This window comes from Xylaria bambusicola, assembly GCF_022495145.1.
Source record: "Xylaria bambusicola strain CBS 139988 unplaced genomic scaffold F5B22scaffold_42, whole genome shotgun sequence".
In the NCBI taxonomy this organism is placed as follows: Eukaryota; Fungi; Ascomycota; class Sordariomycetes; order Xylariales; family Xylariaceae; genus Xylaria; species Xylaria bambusicola.
In genome coordinates, this window is record NW_025953595.1 from 240,265 (window position 1) to 255,944 (window position 15,680).

The following is a 15,680-nucleotide window of genomic DNA, read 5'->3' on the forward strand; positions in this document are numbered from 1 at the left end:
TACTCCTCTTCATCCGACGTTGCACTCGCTTGCAACGCTCGCGATCCTCCCACCTCCAGACGCGGCGCTATATCGAGGTCAGCAACGTACGTGACTCGCCGCGCGCGAGGGGATTTCACGGGTAAGATGAAGAGAAGATGAGGGAGATGAGGTGGGCAGAGATAGAATATGGAAAGGAGGAAATCAACTCACCTCCCACGGCTCGGTGAGCGCGTGGACCGCGTCTGAGCATCGCGCCCGCCATTTGTCGACCCGCGAACGGGACGGCAGCAGGCTGCGGAGTGGGCGTCTCGCCCCGACGACGTCGGCCAAGCCGACGTTATCCTAGCGGTCAGCAAAGTACTTCATCGTGGTAAGGAGAATGGAAGCGGAGAGCAGAAAATGTTCGCACCTGTTGGAAAATATCGTCACGCGAGACGGTCCTGGAGAAGAAGAAAAAAAGAAGAAGGAGGGAAGAAGGAGGGAAGAAGGAGGGGGAGGGAACGCGGGGATTTATGTGAATTGGGAAGCCCTCGGATCAGTCGAAATAAGGTTACTGATTGTAAATTTGTCGAAAGCGGTTTTGACTTTTCAGTCTGAATCAAATTTTATTTAATGATGCGTTTATTTTCATAGCGTTTGATTGGAGTTGAGATATTGATGACGTGGTGTTATTTCGTGATCCTGAGGCAACGGAAGGGACGTGTCTGAGCTAGAATGTGAAGAAAGTTAAGGTTTTTGAATATACTGGCTCACGCAGCTCGAACGACAGCCAATAGCAAATACACATAAAGGGGAAGGGACGATGAGCCTGAGAAAATGCAGGATCAGAGGTATGTGATTGGCAAGGACTGAGAGTATATTTACGGAAATCAGGAAAAGGAGGTTCTCAATGGATCAACTCGAGGGAGTGCGTATACGCGTGCAAATACCTACGTAATGATACATATATAAATATATAGGGGCATATATTACAAGGCAGTCCGTCACATATATTACATGCTGATCTGCCTAGCTACCGAATATCTACAACACCCTGTTGGTCTACCGCATCCTGGACTTGAAGCTCTCCCACGAGTGTCCTCTCTCGTCGTAACCAGCTTGTGGACCAATATGCATTTCCTTCCAACAGCGAGCACAATACACGTTATCACCGACTTCACACCCAAGACAGCGGATGGTGCCATCTTCCAGACATACAACACACCATGTCTTCTGATCCTCATCTGTGAGTCCCTTACGCTGGGCTAGGCCAGGTATTGGACGATCGGCAGGTGCAAAGGTTGGCGCCTGGGGGAGGCCCAAAGAATCAACGGCAACCGTGGGTGCTGATGGAAGCCCTCGTGGGCCCGACAGCTTCAGAGCAGCCATGCGGAAGGCAATAGATGCCGCAAAATCAGCATCAGCATCTGACGTAGTCTCAGTAGATGATGCGGGCAGATCAGGTTGATCTTGGAGCTCGGACGGAACTCCGGGAAGGTTAAAGGGGGCTTCGTTCGGTGATGAGCTGGTCCCGCCCTGAGAACCTTCTTTGGCATCTCCTGATCGTGGGGCTGGTGATGGAGAAGAGTCTCTATTGGCTCTTTCCCAATCCAGTTCATCTTTAGCTTTGGCGAGCACCGAGTCTACCTCTTTCGTCATAACTTCTCCGTCAGAATCATCGTCACTGCTCTCTTCACCGTCTGTCCGAGAAACATCCTGGCTGTCTGTTTCACCTCTCACACCGGAAGACTTTCCCAGTTCGGTCAACAGCGCAGTTACTCTTTGACGTTCCTCTTCTTCAGCCGCAACCTCGTCTAGCCAGCTATCATCGGCTCTGAGATCAGCCAATAAGTCTTCAAGAGCCTGATCGTCTGTATAAAGAAGTGGATCAACATCATCGGTGACCTGATTAGATGCAGTAGCTTGCTTTGAGTCTAACTTGCTGCCCGTTGGGAACTCCGTGAGTCCGGTCGGTGGCTGTGCAGTCTCGCTGGAAGGTTGCGTCTGATCCGTAGTAGCGGTATCAACAGACGTAGACGCAGACGCAGACACAGACGCTTGGTTGCGGAGATTTTTGAGTCGTGCTGTCAAGGCATCTTCTCTTGATGGTGACTTGGCCCGCTCAATAGTGGATATGGGCTTAGAGCTGGCAATACAATCAGCCCATCTTCATTCTCGAACATTACCACCTTAAGAAGGGCTGAGGTTTGCACACTAATTTTCACAAACATGGCATTACCATAACGGAAGGAGATGTGGGAATATCTGAGGCTGTGTAGGCTTGCAAATAACGAAGCTGGGATTTTAATCTTACATTGATGAGGGGGGATCTGTCAGACTAACGGAGCTAGGTTTTAAGGCATTCAGCCGCTCCAGTAGGGACTTGTCTGATGCGGGAGGACCATCCATGCTTGGGAGCTTGCTTTGTAGTTCTGCCCTTGTCAGGGGAGCAGAGGACCGATCTTGAGCAAATGAATGAGAGGTAGCAATGAGATAAGGTTAGGTGATGATCTAATCATAAAATTGCTCATGTCGTAAATGCAGCGAATGGTGAACCCTGACTTGGCCACAATAGGTACAGTATGTATATAGGACTCAGTCACCTATATCAAGCTGAGATGGTGTTATTGTGTGAACATAATTTCCTCGGAATGAAATGCTACCGAGGTGGGTTTTGAGTATAGAAGCCAGCCTGACGTGTAGGAAGTAGATGTTGCCGGGACAGACGCCGTCCGTGATGCTATTGATGGCGGTCTATATTGGTCGGCTGGGCATCATGAATCTCGTTGGTAGAGCAGGTGTGAAGGGATGAGGCTGGATAGGAAATTCGGATAGCCGATCCCTCAGCAACGTGGAAGCGTGTAAACAAGGCTGACAACGCTCAAGACCATCGCGCCAGAACCCCAGATTCATGGATTGGTGTCCCTTGATGATATCACAGAAACTGTTGGATACAAGTTCACTCCTCCACAATGAGCTAAGGTTCTTAGGTACCTACACTGCCTACATATGTACATATGTACTTAGGCGGCCTAGAGCACTAGCAGAGAGACCGGTTTCCAAATGAGTTTAGCGTGCGTTCATTTTACGATGTATCGCGGCTTTTATGCCCGTAGATTACTGCGGCTCAACCACTAGACTATGGCTGAATAGTTTCCGACTAACCTCTTTGGCCACCGAACCGCCACCGATTACTTAACTCACTTACCTGCCTGTGCTGTGTGTGAGGGCATCGTCTCTGTATCGTCCTACCACATGATCAATCCCTTACCTAAGGGAGGAGGCACATGCAGGCAGTGTAGCAACATGCATGTCATCACCCGCGCAGCATTGGAATCCTAACGACATGGTCGACTACATCAGTGCTACGATGCCCAGGTTCTGGTCCCGGCGGTAATGTCCTTCCTCCCGCCCTCCTCACTAGGTAATCAAATAGCTTAGCATCTACACCACTTGATGCCCAGGTGCTTGGACAGTTCAGCCGCTTCTCCTGATTAAGTGTAGACACTATAATTTTTCTCAAAATCGCCTTTTTAGGGACTGTCTCGGTCGTTGCCCCCACGTGCTTGGAGAATCTGAATATGGAGAGCCTGAGTGGAGTCCCGGCTAGACATGGGTAGTATCATGAATTCCCAGCGTTGCCGAACTTCTATAGGAGCTTCGACCAATCGCATCCTACCCTTAGCGTATCATTCTGGGGTGGTGATGTCAATCGACAGACCCTCCGGTATTGAAGAATAAGCTGCTGTGAAACGTTTCATAGAATCATCAAAGAGGTAACCGAAGGCGTAGCTGGAACCCGCCAAATGATAAAGGGATGTGAGACTGCCGCACTCTGCCACAGCCTTCGGGGTGAGATGGAATGGAACAAATAATTACCGACTACAAATAGCCTGAGTCTTATATCTTCCACCTAGAGCGCACTACCTGATCACTCCTACATCTTGGCATCCCAATGGAGAGCCTGGTGATAGGACCCTTGGTTAATGCCTGGGGCTGTGCAAAACGGCACTATGACATCTTGCTGGCTTCTTGGCATGTCTTACTGTAACGACAGTAAAGTGGAAAAAAGCTGGATGGGGAGGAGGCCGTTCACCACACTACGCCATTTAGGACTGCCCATTTTGTGTCTGTCGTATTTGACATCACCGACACGGCGTAGAAACTTTGCCTCAAGCGTCATAGGCGATTGCCGATCGAGCGAATGCCTTGCGAAGTTGCGAGACCCAACCAACAGATGTTCGCAGTTCGACACCTAGACTAATCTAACGCCCTGGCGAAAAATAACTTGAATATTTGCGCCCTTGCATCCCCCTTCTAGGGAAGCTCATCATCATACCCCTGCTTACTTATCCAACACACAATAGTACGCTAAAGAGAAAGGGACCTGATCCTACTTAATTTCCCGAACCTAATTTACTCGTCGCCTTTTCTTCCTTTTCGCACACCAGATCTTCGAACACATAGACCGCGAATTAGACGACGGCTCGTTGTTTTAACTATAATGAAGTTGACAAACGTGATCCTCGGCGCGGCCGCATTAACGCACGGCATCAATGCCGTCGCCGTCCCAGAAGCCGAGGCTGTTGCGCTAGATACCCGGACACCTCAGCCAGAATCCGAGACGCATTTCGAGCGCTCAAGCAACGAAGAGCTATGGAAGCGTAAGGGTGGTGGTGGTGGCGGCGGTCGTGGAGGTGGTAGCGGTGGAGGCCGAGGAAGTGGAAGCGGTCGCGGCGGCGGCGGTGGTGCTGGTGGCCGGTATGTCTATGCAATATCCACGCGCATTTTCCAGTCATCAGACAACATGCGCACCCCATACCTACTATAAGTAGAATCAGCTAACATTCAATTCTAGTGGCCTCGGCTCGTCCACCAGCAACGTAGGTGGCCGCACAACGACTGGCAGCGGGCCAACCCCGGCATACGGCGGCGGAGCATACTACGGTGGCGGCGCAACTGTACCCTACAAAGCCGGAAACTCAGCAGGCAGAATTGCGCCTGCTCTTCTCACCGGCGCTGCGATCGGTGGCATCGGTTTCCTAGGCGTCAGCTACCTATACGGCGCGTACGCGTACCCATACTACCACCACTACTACTACCACAACGCGACGACCGACATGAACGAGACGAAGCCCGTGATCTGCGTCTGCGACCCCTACGACACTTGCACATGCGACGACAACGGCAACCAAACCTACTTCAACAGCGTCATCGGCAACGGCTCGTACGAAGGCCTGAACCACACCCTCGTCACCATCGCCAAGAACGACACCACCGGTAACCTGACTATCTACATCAACGGACAGGTGCCCAACGGCACCACCGCCGCCGGGGGTACCGAGGATCCCAGCGCGGCGAACAGCATGATCGCTCTCGCGAAAGCTGCGGGCTGGTGGCCTGCTGCCACGATGGCCTTCGCCATTGCCTTTTTAGTATAATCGATCAAAATTCCGGCTTTATCGGGATAGACGGACGCAGCTCTTCCTCCGTATCAACTTTGCTTTTCTCTACGATGAACCGGGGTAAAAAATGATATAGCCTCCTATGAACATACCAACGAGGCAGTCAGACTCTGATGTTTGCTTCGCTGAAGATATTATCTATGCGCAGCTTGACGGTCGCTGGTGTTAGGGAGTTTATTTACCCTTTTATTTTTCAACACGATTCGAATGAATTCACCGGCAGCCTGAGCTTAGCGGGGTTATCGGTTTCTTGGTGGAACGAAGCGTTTGCTTTTGCTGTGCTGAGCAGGAATTCATGGATGGCATTATGATGGGGTACTGCGGTGGCAGATGATAGATAGATTGAGATACCATGGTTTTTGAACATACGGCTTATAGTAAATATTGATTGTACATGATCTGTTGATGAAAGCCTTTTTTTGCAATATTTGTACTTTCCGGGATCGAAATAGCTATGTTCGAAGGAGAATTGGAGAATCCGCAGTATCTATCTATATGATTCTTTGCTAGAGAGCGATTACTCCTGGCAGTGCTCAGACGTGAATGGAATGATTTATATGTTGATAGCAAACTAGTGATTTGAGTTCGTTGAAATTACTTCATATAGCAGCGCTCGTGAAAGGCGTACTATACAAGCAAGAATTTGCTACGATCAATTACCCCGAATCGTGATATTAAAGCATAGATTCATTCGTCGCGGCACTTGGGCCAAGCCATCTCACCAAAATGAGTTGATAAACCAGCTCCTTAACATGAATAGCTAGATATCAAGGCCAAAATCAACACAGTCTACGCATCTGCGTTCTCCGTCTTCACCTCAGCCCTCTCCTTCCGTCTCTGGACACACCAATCGCCAAGGATCTTCCATATCCTCTCTTTCTCCTCCGGGCGCACGGTAGCCGCAAGACCGCTCGTGCTCGTCGCCACGAAGACCCTCGCGCCCTCCCATGGTCCATCGTCAACGCTTTCCGCTCTTTCTTCCCCTTCTTCTACATTTTCTTCATCGCCTTCCTTTTCATCTCTATCCTCATCATCACCTTCAGCCTTAACTCTCGAGGCCAGAACAGCATCACCGACCTTGACAGCCGCAGAATCCCTCGCAGGCGGCACGGCCCCCATCCTCTCCACCTGCCATCCGTATTCGAATTCCCCCCTCGCCAAGTTCCGCCCCTTCCAGACGCGGAAGATGCTCTCCCAGATGCTCTTGCCGACAACACATACGGCCTCGGGTCTCCATGTCCGACATTTCGCCTCCAGCACGGCGACGCCGGCGTCCATCTCTGCTTTGCTCAGCTCGGCGCCGTTGCGGCTTGGTCGGGAGACGATGTTAGTATTCCCCAGACTGAACCGCGCGGGCAACGTCCTGTCTTCCTCGGGCTTGCATGGGACGGGGGTGATGCCTGAGGAGTAGAGGAGTTTCCAGAATAAGTTCGATGGGTGTGCGTAGGCGTGGCCCGAGCGCGCGGTCTGGACGCCTGGGTTCAGCCCGATGAAGAGGATTAGGAGGTTGGGCGCTATCACGTCGGTTAGGGGGGGTAGATGGGCGTATGTGGATGGGGGTGCGTAGGAGGAGGATGTGCGGGTGCGCTTTGCCTTCTTTTTGGAGGGAGATGCGCTGTCGTCTTCGGAGGCATTTTTGGGGATGGTGGTGGTGGTGGTGTTGTTGCGACTTTGGGATTTCCGCTTTAGAGGCGTGGGTGATGAGGGTGTGATGGACCGTGACGAGGATGAGATGGCGGCGGCTTGTGATGAGAGCCGCGGACTGCGACGGGTTATTGGGGATGAGATGGGGTTTGATGCGCTGGCGCTGAACATGAAGTTCTTTAGCTGTAGACGGCCATTGAAACTGGGTTCTTTGGATGTGATGGCATTATGCTCGTCGGCCTCTTCGCTCATCCTTTTCTATTTTCCGTCCTGCGGCAGTCTTATATGAATCTGATATAAAATCCCTATGTACCACTCAATGCGCAAATCTCCAAATCTAGTTTTGATATATGTCAAAAGAAAGGAATGAAAGTTGTATACGTCGATAAATCGATTGAGAAACGAATGTGAATGAGATTTCACGATTCCTGTGGCCAAATTCTACAAATTCTTTTTCTTTTTTCTCTTTCGCAGGGGAACATGCCTTCTCGACTTACTTAGAGTGCTACCTCGATGAGCTGAAGAAGTCGCCACCTACCCCTGTAGACAGGTACCCTCTCCACTTTTATCGGTGAAGCTAGTCGCGACATGCAGGTACAAGAAAACCAGAACGAACAGTAGATGGCTCATATGGCTCATATGTGTTCTCGAATACAGGATATAGCTCATGAATGTGGTGGTATTGATTACCCTAGCACATATGTGTCGGGCAGCCATCATGCAAACAGCGGTTGAGGAATTAAATTGGTTGGGGATACAACATCGAAGTATAGGTTCCCCGAAGTAGTGTTACTCAGATCCAATCAGCATACGGATCTACGAAGTAATACATGCCTGAATCGCCATATCGCTCGTATAATGCGACACAGCCACCATCAAATATCTACTACGTATCTGACTTATGATCATGAACCGCAGCGAGTAGATAGCAGGAAGAAGCATTTTTTATATCCCAATTCGTCATCACTAGGGTGAATGAAGCCAAGCAGAGTCCGCAGAAACTCGTGTTGAAAAGACGAGTGGATATCTACCTAGGCAGGTAGGCTCGGTAGGTACTTACTTGACGAGAGTTTTGCTGTGTGAAACCGGTGGCAGGCCTTAGCCGATTAATACAGCGTTCGATACAATTGTTTCGGCCGGCGTGATGTTATTTCTGGCCACGTCCAATGGCGGAATCTGATGTCAGCCAGTAACATCAAGCTTCGGGTTTCTCACCAATGGCAGGCTGGCGCATCCCTTCGTGCTGGATGGAGAGGTAGACTGGGGCTGAGCGGTGAGAAGATGCCGCCCGGCTTTTCAGGGTAAACTCCAACAAAGTCACTGTAAATCATTATAACAGGTAGCAGGCAGGCAATTAATTTAGCAGGGGAGGTCGCTAAAGTAGGTACGAGGCGGAGGCGGCGGTAAGGTCGTAAATAGCGGGGGTCACTGGCGAGCTATGTGCTAGCTGTGCTGTAGCTGTTGCAGCTGAAGCCATCCTTCTTTGTAGGTACCTATGCAGGGCGGTAGCGGTACCTATGCCACTGCATGAGAGTACCTACCTAGCCCCTCCACCCCGCCAACCAACCCAGCCCAACCCACTTCCCACTTCCCACTTGACCCAGCTCTGCGTACATCAACCTGGTGATTCCCGTGTCTCTCGCTCCTGTTTCTCTATTCTTCGACTATAAAGAGCTATCATCCCAACTCAAATACCATTCTGTTTCCTCTTCATATTCCAATTGGCCTTCTCGCAAATCATTTCTTGCAACGCAAATCTCGTTGGATCCTGACTGACTACCTAGGGACTCCGTGCTAATATTACCCAGCAATGGCTCCTCCCGAACAGTTCACCGACGCCAACGTTGCGGCCCTTAAGACGAGGTTCGAATCCGCTGGACAAGGCCACGTCTTCACATTCTACAATTCCCTCGGCGACGTCGAGAAGGAATCACTCTTCAGCCAGCTCCAAAAGATCGACCCTGCAAGAATCAACAAGCTATGGGACCTCGCCCAGAACCCTCCAAAGGAGCCTGAGAACACCGTCGTCGAACCCCTCCCGGAATCTGCGACAGCCAGCATCCTAGACTCAAAACCTGAAGATCTTGAAAGATGGAATAACCTGGGCCTGGACCTCATTGGCAAGGGCGAGGTCGCTGTCATTCTCTTGGCTGGTGGCCAGGGAACACGCCTTGGAAGCAAAGCCCCTAAGGGCGCCTATAACATCGGGCTCAACTCGAAAAAGTCTCTCTTCCAAATACAAGCGGAACGCATCTTGAAGGTCCAGGAGCTGGCCGCCGCCAAAGCTCAGGACAAGAACAAGGCTCAGATCCCCTGGTACGTCATGACAAGTGGCCCCACCCGAGCTCCGACCGAGAAGTTCTTCAAGAAGGAAAAGTTGGCCGAGTTATCGGATGAAGACAACGACGCCCGGGCACAGGGCAAGCCCTACTTCAGTCTCAATGAGAAGAATGTCAAGATATTTGAACAGGGCGTCCTACCCTGTTACGACTTCAATGGCAAGATTATGCTCTCTAGCAAGGGTGAGGTGGCCGTGGCCCCGGATGGAAACGGTGGTATCTACAAGGCGTTACAGGATGAGGGTGTACTTGACGACATGCGTAAGCGCGGTATCAAGCACGTCCACGCCTACTGTGTCGACAACTGCCTGGCCAAAGTCGCCGACCCCGTCTTTATCGGTTTCTCTGCCGAGAAACAAGTCAAGATCGCAACAAAAGTCGTGCGTAAGCGCAATGCGACCGAGTCTGTTGGCCTAATTCTCTCCAAGAACGGACGACCTGATGTCGTAGAGTACTCGGAGATTGACAAGGAGACGGCTGAAGCCGTAGACCCTAAGCAACCAGACGTGTTGAAGTTCCGTGCCGCCAACATCGTCAACCATTACTACTCATTCGAGTACCTCGATAACATGGGTGACAGCGTGAACTCGCTTCCCCCTCACATCGCCAAGAAGAAGATCCCTTATTTCGACATCGAGAAAGTCGAGGCCGTCACCAACGTCACCAAGCCCAATGGTATCAAGCTCGAGCAATTCGTCTTTGACAACTTCAAGTGGCTTGAGCTCTCCGAGTTCGCCTGCTTCGAGGTGGAGCGTGAGGACGAGTTCTCGCCCCTCAAGAACGCCGACGCACCAGGGGCCCAGGACTGCCCCACGACAAGTCGACAAGACATCAAGGCCCAGGGTAAGCGATGGGTCGAGGGAGCTGGTGCGACGGTGAAGAATGGCGACAACGAGGGTCTAGAAGTGTCGCCTTTGACAAGCTATGTGAGTGCTTCATCACATTATTCCATTCAAATTTCATAACGATCCGTAAAGTTTACTGACCGTAAATACAGAATGGCGAGGGACTTGACAGCTGGAAGGGCAAGGAGATCACTGAGCCGGTGATCTAAAGTAATTCAAATCATTTATTTAAAAATAGAACATGTGATTGTACAAATAGACGGCGACTACGAATGAAAAAAAAAAAGATATGCGAATGACATGATTGAAATGAGACAGGAAGGGATTTGGGTAGGATAGGATAGGATAGGGTGGGAAACAGATGAAGAAGAAAAGTTAATAAATGAGTGAAACTAACTAAAACGAGATTCAACTTTTTACAAATTGATCTTTTCTTCGTGAGTATGCTACAATGATTCTTGAAGATGAAAAATTCAGCTACCTATGCGGTCATTAGTAGGGAGGACGTAACTACCTACCTAGGTAGGTTGTTCACATACATACCGGTAGTACAGACAGTCAGCACTCACAGACCTACCTCTGGTACCGTAAGACAAATGAGAAGATAACTAGGTAGCAGGTAGCTAGGTTCCATCTCCTCAACTCCCTTCCTCTAAATAACAATATATAGCAGATCAAGACAAAAGGGTATCGTAGTTAATTAAAGTAATTTATTACTTGCTTATTTAGTTATCTTACGGACTAAGTAAGTGAAATAGTCAAAGCCCCTATTTCGGATTCTTTTTTTTGAACATGGAACGCCCTGACCTTGGCTTCGCTTCGCTTGGTCGCAATCGCGGCAGATAATTATCAATATGTATGTTCCTTTCATCCGTCCATCCTTCATTCATTCATGTCCCTATTCCGAAAACATCGCTTGGGGCTGATTTCGTTTTTCCTTCTGCTCCTTCAAGTTCACTGGCACCGGTCGTACTATATACACGCTACATAGTCGGACGAGTCTGGGGGTGTTGGTGTTGTCCCGGCATGGACATCCTGGCCATCATGCCGCTGTACGCCATCTGCTGCGCGTGTGCCTGCGCGTGTGATTGTTGAGATTGGCCTTGCATTGGGCCTTGTCTAGGCGGTTGGCCTGGAAGTGGGAGCCGGGCGGCCATGAGATTCTGGTTGGAGGATTGTTGATGATCGAGGCTTTGCTGTTGTGGGGTGTGATTGTACCCGAGATTAGGATTGGGAAGTTGCATGTTTTGCCGATCGTGGTGTACGTTGGCATTGGTCAGCTGTCTCGCGATTTCTGCGTCGGAATCATGGTCTCCGTCCATATCGTCATCCTCGTCGCCGCCTTCTTCCTCTTCTTCTTGGTCGTCGTCACCATCTGCGTGCTCGTCTTCTGCTTCTCCTCCCTCGCGATTGGCATTGCGCCGTCTCCGCCCGTGTCCTTCCTGCCGTGGCTTGCGCGTCCTCACGCCGTAATGGGTAGGTGTGTTGTTGTCTTCTGCAAGGATCCGGCCAAAAACCATGTGCATTTGACGGTGCGCTACGCCGCCTTTGGAGACTTCCATCAGGATATTCTTCTCAGCCGTCTGGAAATCCGTCAGCGTTAGGAAGCGCGGCTTAGGACAGTGCGGTATGCGCTGCCGAAGTAGCTCGACGGTGCCTTGCAGCCAGAGAATTGTGGCATCAGATTTGTCGGGTAATATGGCGTAGCCGGCGCCTAAAGCGGAGTCGAGGCCATTGTTGATTCTTCCTGTGTCCATCGGTGTGTTTGACGCACCAGAAGCCGAATTCGGCATGGGAGTTGCAAGAGGCGCGGGACTAGCACTACCGTTGTTGTTTTCTACATCAGGGTTACCGGGAGAAGAGCTTGAATTTGGGTTGGTGGTTCCAGGCAAATTGGGAAATTCCTCAGGCATGGCCCGAGTGGACATCGGGCCTCCAAAGCCAGCGGTGTTCAGTACGCTGTTCATTTCGAGGATTGGTAGCACGGGCCTGTTTGCGATGTGCTCTGTGAGCATTACTAGGATGTCAGGGGTGCCATTAGGACGCATCCAGAGTTCGGTTGACCAGTGTGGCACCCAGAACGCCCCTGCGACCATGCCATCTCTCTCAAAGGTCCAGCAAAACAGATCCTGGCGTTCGGCCAGCTTATACATTATAGCCTGGACGCCTGTGGCGCCCTCCTTGGCCTTCTTCCGAAACCGCTGGACGGCATTGTCGACATCCTTGAAGGTGATGTAGGTGTTGGGATCCAAGTCTTTCAACTCTTGCCAAATCACCTTGATGCTCTTGCGCTCAACAGCACGAGCCTCGACGAGCTGGCGCTGCTCATCGGTCAACTTCCGGTGCTGAACGTGGGCAGCGGGCACGGAGGATGGCGGATGGTTGTGCTCCGGGATCAACACCCTTAAGAAACATCCATCGGGCCGGATATTGCAGGCAGCGGAGAAGGGACAGTCCGTCTTCTTGGTGGAGCTCCGTCTTATGCCAATCTGAGCGGCGGATTTGAAAACCCCCGACTTGTCACATCGAATCACATAACGGCGGTACAGCCCCGTGTCTTTACTCTTTGCCTGGCCCTTTGAGTTGACTGCATAGCCTTCGGCAGCGGCGTGTGCCTGCACGGTGCGCATGCAATCGTCCCATGTCGGGAATATAGCTCCATCTGGCGGTGGCGCGAGAGGCATCTTTCACGCCTTCCAATCTTGTGGTGTTTCTGTTAAAAAACTCAATGCATCAAATTAGAACCATGAGTTCTCGCTGCGGGCACTGGATAAGCGGCGATTATTTTCAGTGACGCGCGAGATGAAGCTGTCGTTGGGCTTGTATGTGAGGATGAAAGAGGAGACGAGGATGAAATGTTGAGGGCGTTTCTAGGATCGGGGCTGAAAAGAGGACACGGCATTCCCCACTCGAGCTAGTGAGGTTTGTACAGTGCGGAGTCGATCATCGATAGAGAAAGATACCTATAAGGAAGACCTTGTAACTGACTATTTTGTGGGAATGGCTCTGGAAGCAGGTACTATTACAGTGCACTTAACTCCTACGTACTGTAATGATTGAGCACTACATGTACCTCTCAAGAGGTACCTAGGTACCTGTATAGGTACATTTGTATCTTGGGAACTCAACTTGTAATTAAGTGATTCGTCCCCAGTATCATCAGCGCATATATCTATGAAATCCTTAGGCATCTATGTAGGTTCTGTAGTGCATCCATATGGGCCCAAATGCCTTGCATCTTACCATTGCCTCACTCGCCGCTATTTAGGATGGACGACTAGCAGTTTATTCTAGGCCTGGGTCGATCTTACAGGGCAGTGAATTTCTCATGAAGAACTAACACCTTCTATGGGATTTCACTTGTCTCATCAGATTTGTGTAACTAAGTCTAGTATCACATACAGTTTTATAACCGAGATGGAAATATTGAATTATTGACAAGAGTAGTAGAGTTCGGTTGCGTAATCAGGTGTCTAGGCAGGTAAAACTAAAATTAGGATAAGGAATCTATTTGAGGCTTAAGTTTAGGATAAGATACCTCTTGGCTAAACACAAATCTCAGCACTTCGAAATCAGATTTTTGCTTATGGTATGGAATCGGGCTTGAAGGGAATGACTAAGGAAAATGGGAGTATCGCATCTCAATATAGGGAATGTTACTCCTGTGTTTCACTCACTCGGGGATAACTACCTTATCACGTCAAATGATGCAATTTAGTTATGCCCAGGTAGACCCTGCACGTTTTGAATCGAACAATAAATTGCTTGAAACCAACCGTGATATTCCTATTATCATCTTGTCTTCATTGAACTGGCGTAGTTTATGTGTTTTTTTGACCACAGCGCCTAGTATAATCCAATGCATGAACCTGAACAAGCGAGATGTTTGACCATGGCCTAGTAATCCACTCTTAAAACTAAAACATGGCGACCAAAACCCAGACCAAAGAGGCCAGGATGGCAATCCCAGAATTGTGCCGCACCAAGCTCCCTGCTCCTTCGTCATTGTCATCACCTTCGCCTTCATTGTCTCTATTGCCGTCACCATCACTTTCGGATTCCTCAAGATGGGTCGTGTTGACACGCGTGCAGAGCAATTGGGGATACGTGACGTTTAAGATGACTGGGGCTAGCATCATGACCTGAAGCTTGTTGGCCGCAGAGTTGTACGTGGTAGTGTTTGTGCCATTGTAAGCCGCACTCGTGGCCGCCCAGAAGCGTTCGCCGCTGATGGAGTCCGACCCTTCCGTAGAATATATAGCACCCTCTTGTGTGCCCAAGTTTCCATTGTTAGCGTTCAGTATGTAACCAAACGTGCTCGCACATTGACGTATCGACCACCAGCTCTGAGCGATGTTAAAGCAATCCGAACGATGACCTGACGCACGGGCGACTATCGCATCAACACATTCCCTGCCCAGCATAGGGGTACAGTCGGTGCTATCGGCGTTGTCTTCTGTGTAAGTGTTGCTGATGTTGGCCGGGTTACCAATCACATCGAGCCATTGGATGCAAACAGCATTCGTTGAGGGAGGAAGGGCAGAGCTCAAGTTGCCGCCTTCAGGCCAGGTAAAATCGTACGTTGTATGGACAATATGTGGATCGTTGAGAGGATCCCTCCCAGCGGCAGCATTGGGAACGGAGAAATCACTGACGTTAACTCCTAATACATGATCGATAAATATGCATTCACACAACGGCAGAAGGGAGGAAGTGAGAGGCTCTTACTCCATGTCCACTCAATATCCGTCAAATTCGTAATGTTCGTGTTCCCTTCCGGTGCCACAAAAGGGTTGAACTTGATCGAGCGAGTTACATTGGGAGTTTTCTCGGCATGGCTGAACAGACCTAGAGTATAGTTGTCAGGCTTGGATGGGTAGAAACCTTGTCCGAGGACGTCCATATATATAACTCCATCAGCAGCGAGTCCTGGCACCACCAAGGGTAAACTGAATAGTAGAAAGGTATTCAGGGTATTAGGCATTTTGTCCTTGGTTGTTTAGGTTATGTTCCCGACATTCATTCTAGATAGCAATTGAGAATCGAACATAGAAAGAGACGAGCTTTTAAACATTAGAAGAAGGAGACGAGGCAGCACGACGACAAAAAACATCTTATGAGGTCAGCCAAGCAATTTATAAGGGTGTTGGTTCTCAGATGCATGAATGCTTGTGGGCCTCTGTAATTTTGATGTGGTGATCTCGATGAAGAACTACGCCGCATTACCACTGTAATTAATGTACCATCATTGCGGTGAAAGATGTACACAATCAACCGTGGTTCCAGGCATATATCCAATTAGTCAGTTAAGTTAGTACTCTCTTGCCTTAAGTTGCATGGTATTTCATGATTAATGCTGGTTCGAACTTTGGTTGCCATAGTTACACGAGAATCACCAACATACATACGATGTTAGGAGAATATTA

At 49.9% G+C, this 15,680-nt stretch overlaps 5 protein-coding genes across 5 annotated transcripts; 2 read left to right on the plus strand and 3 right to left on the minus strand.

Moving 5' to 3' along the window:
• Nucleotides 1–889: 889 nt before the first annotated feature.
• Nucleotides 890–2,925, minus strand: F5B22DRAFT_618513 (uncharacterized protein). The gene is made up of 2 exons (XM_047975701.1): nt 2,276–2,925; nt 890–2,107 (listed from the first exon to the last, which is right to left on the minus strand). Exons 1-2 carry the CDS (start codon nt 2,368–2,370, stop codon nt 1,024–1,026), a joined length of 1,179 nt encoding a protein of 392 aa, XP_047828080.1. The 5' UTR covers nt 2,371–2,925; the 3' UTR covers nt 890–1,023.
• Nucleotides 2,926–4,343: 1,418 nt separating this feature from the next.
• Nucleotides 4,344–5,511, plus strand: F5B22DRAFT_373193 (uncharacterized protein). The gene is made up of 2 exons (XM_047971176.1): nt 4,344–4,722; nt 4,820–5,511. The coding sequence occupies exons 1-2, from the start codon at nt 4,466–4,468 to the stop codon at nt 5,400–5,402; spliced, it is 840 nt and encodes a 279-aa protein (XP_047828081.1). The 5' UTR covers nt 4,344–4,465; the 3' UTR covers nt 5,403–5,511.
• Nucleotides 5,512–5,875: 364 nt separating this feature from the next.
• F5B22DRAFT_373205 (DNA glycosylase) lies at nt 5,876–7,463 on the minus strand. Its single transcript, XM_047971177.1, has one exon. The coding sequence runs from the start codon at nt 7,320–7,322 to the stop codon at nt 6,216–6,218; it is 1,107 nt and encodes a 368-aa protein (XP_047828082.1). The 5' UTR covers nt 7,323–7,463; the 3' UTR covers nt 5,876–6,215.
• Nucleotides 7,464–8,577: 1,114 nt separating this feature from the next.
• On the plus strand, nt 8,578–10,829 carry F5B22DRAFT_618517 (nucleotide-diphospho-sugar transferase). The gene is made up of 2 exons (XM_047975702.1): nt 8,578–10,335; nt 10,407–10,829. Exons 1-2 carry the CDS (start codon nt 8,881–8,883, stop codon nt 10,461–10,463), a joined length of 1,512 nt encoding a protein of 503 aa, XP_047828083.1. The 5' UTR covers nt 8,578–8,880; the 3' UTR covers nt 10,464–10,829.
• A 3,007-nt stretch (nt 10,830–13,836) lies between these two features.
• F5B22DRAFT_618522 (uncharacterized protein) lies at nt 13,837–15,392 on the minus strand. The gene is made up of 2 exons (XM_047975703.1): nt 14,983–15,392; nt 13,837–14,917 (listed from the first exon to the last, which is right to left on the minus strand). The coding sequence occupies exons 1-2, from the start codon at nt 15,236–15,238 to the stop codon at nt 14,172–14,174; spliced, it is 1,002 nt and encodes a 333-aa protein (XP_047828084.1). The 5' UTR covers nt 15,239–15,392; the 3' UTR covers nt 13,837–14,171.
• Nucleotides 15,393–15,680: the final 288 nt, after the last annotated feature.

Excerpts from the sequence above, each read along its gene's own strand:
- F5B22DRAFT_618522 (XM_047975703.1), bottom strand. The coding sequence starts at position 15,238 with ATGCCTAATACCCTGAATACCTTTCTACTATTCAGTTTACCCTTGGTG. Across the intron at positions 14,918-14,982 it reads GGATATTGAGTGGACATGGA|GAGTTAACGTCAGTGATTTC; the intron begins GTAAGAGCCTCT and ends ATCATGTATTAG.
- F5B22DRAFT_373205 (XM_047971177.1), bottom strand. The coding sequence starts at position 7,322 with ATGAGCGAAGAGGCCGACGAGCATAATGCCATCACATCCAAAGAACCC.
- F5B22DRAFT_618513 (XM_047975701.1), bottom strand. The coding sequence starts at position 2,370 with ATGGATGGTCCTCCCGCATCAGACAAGTCCCTACTGGAGCGGCTGAAT. Across the intron at positions 2,108-2,275 it reads ACAGATCCCCCCTCATCAAT|CTCTAAGCCCATATCCACTA; the intron begins GTAAGATTAAAA and ends TTGTATTGCCAG.
- F5B22DRAFT_618517 (XM_047975702.1), top strand. The coding sequence starts at position 8,881 with ATGGCTCCTCCCGAACAGTTCACCGACGCCAACGTTGCGGCCCTTAAG. Across the intron at positions 10,336-10,406 it reads TGTCGCCTTTGACAAGCTAT|AATGGCGAGGGACTTGACAG; the intron begins GTGAGTGCTTCA and ends CCGTAAATACAG.
- F5B22DRAFT_373193 (XM_047971176.1), top strand. The coding sequence starts at position 4,466 with ATGAAGTTGACAAACGTGATCCTCGGCGCGGCCGCATTAACGCACGGC. Across the intron at positions 4,723-4,819 it reads GGCGGTGGTGCTGGTGGCCG|TGGCCTCGGCTCGTCCACCA; the intron begins GTATGTCTATGC and ends ATTCAATTCTAG.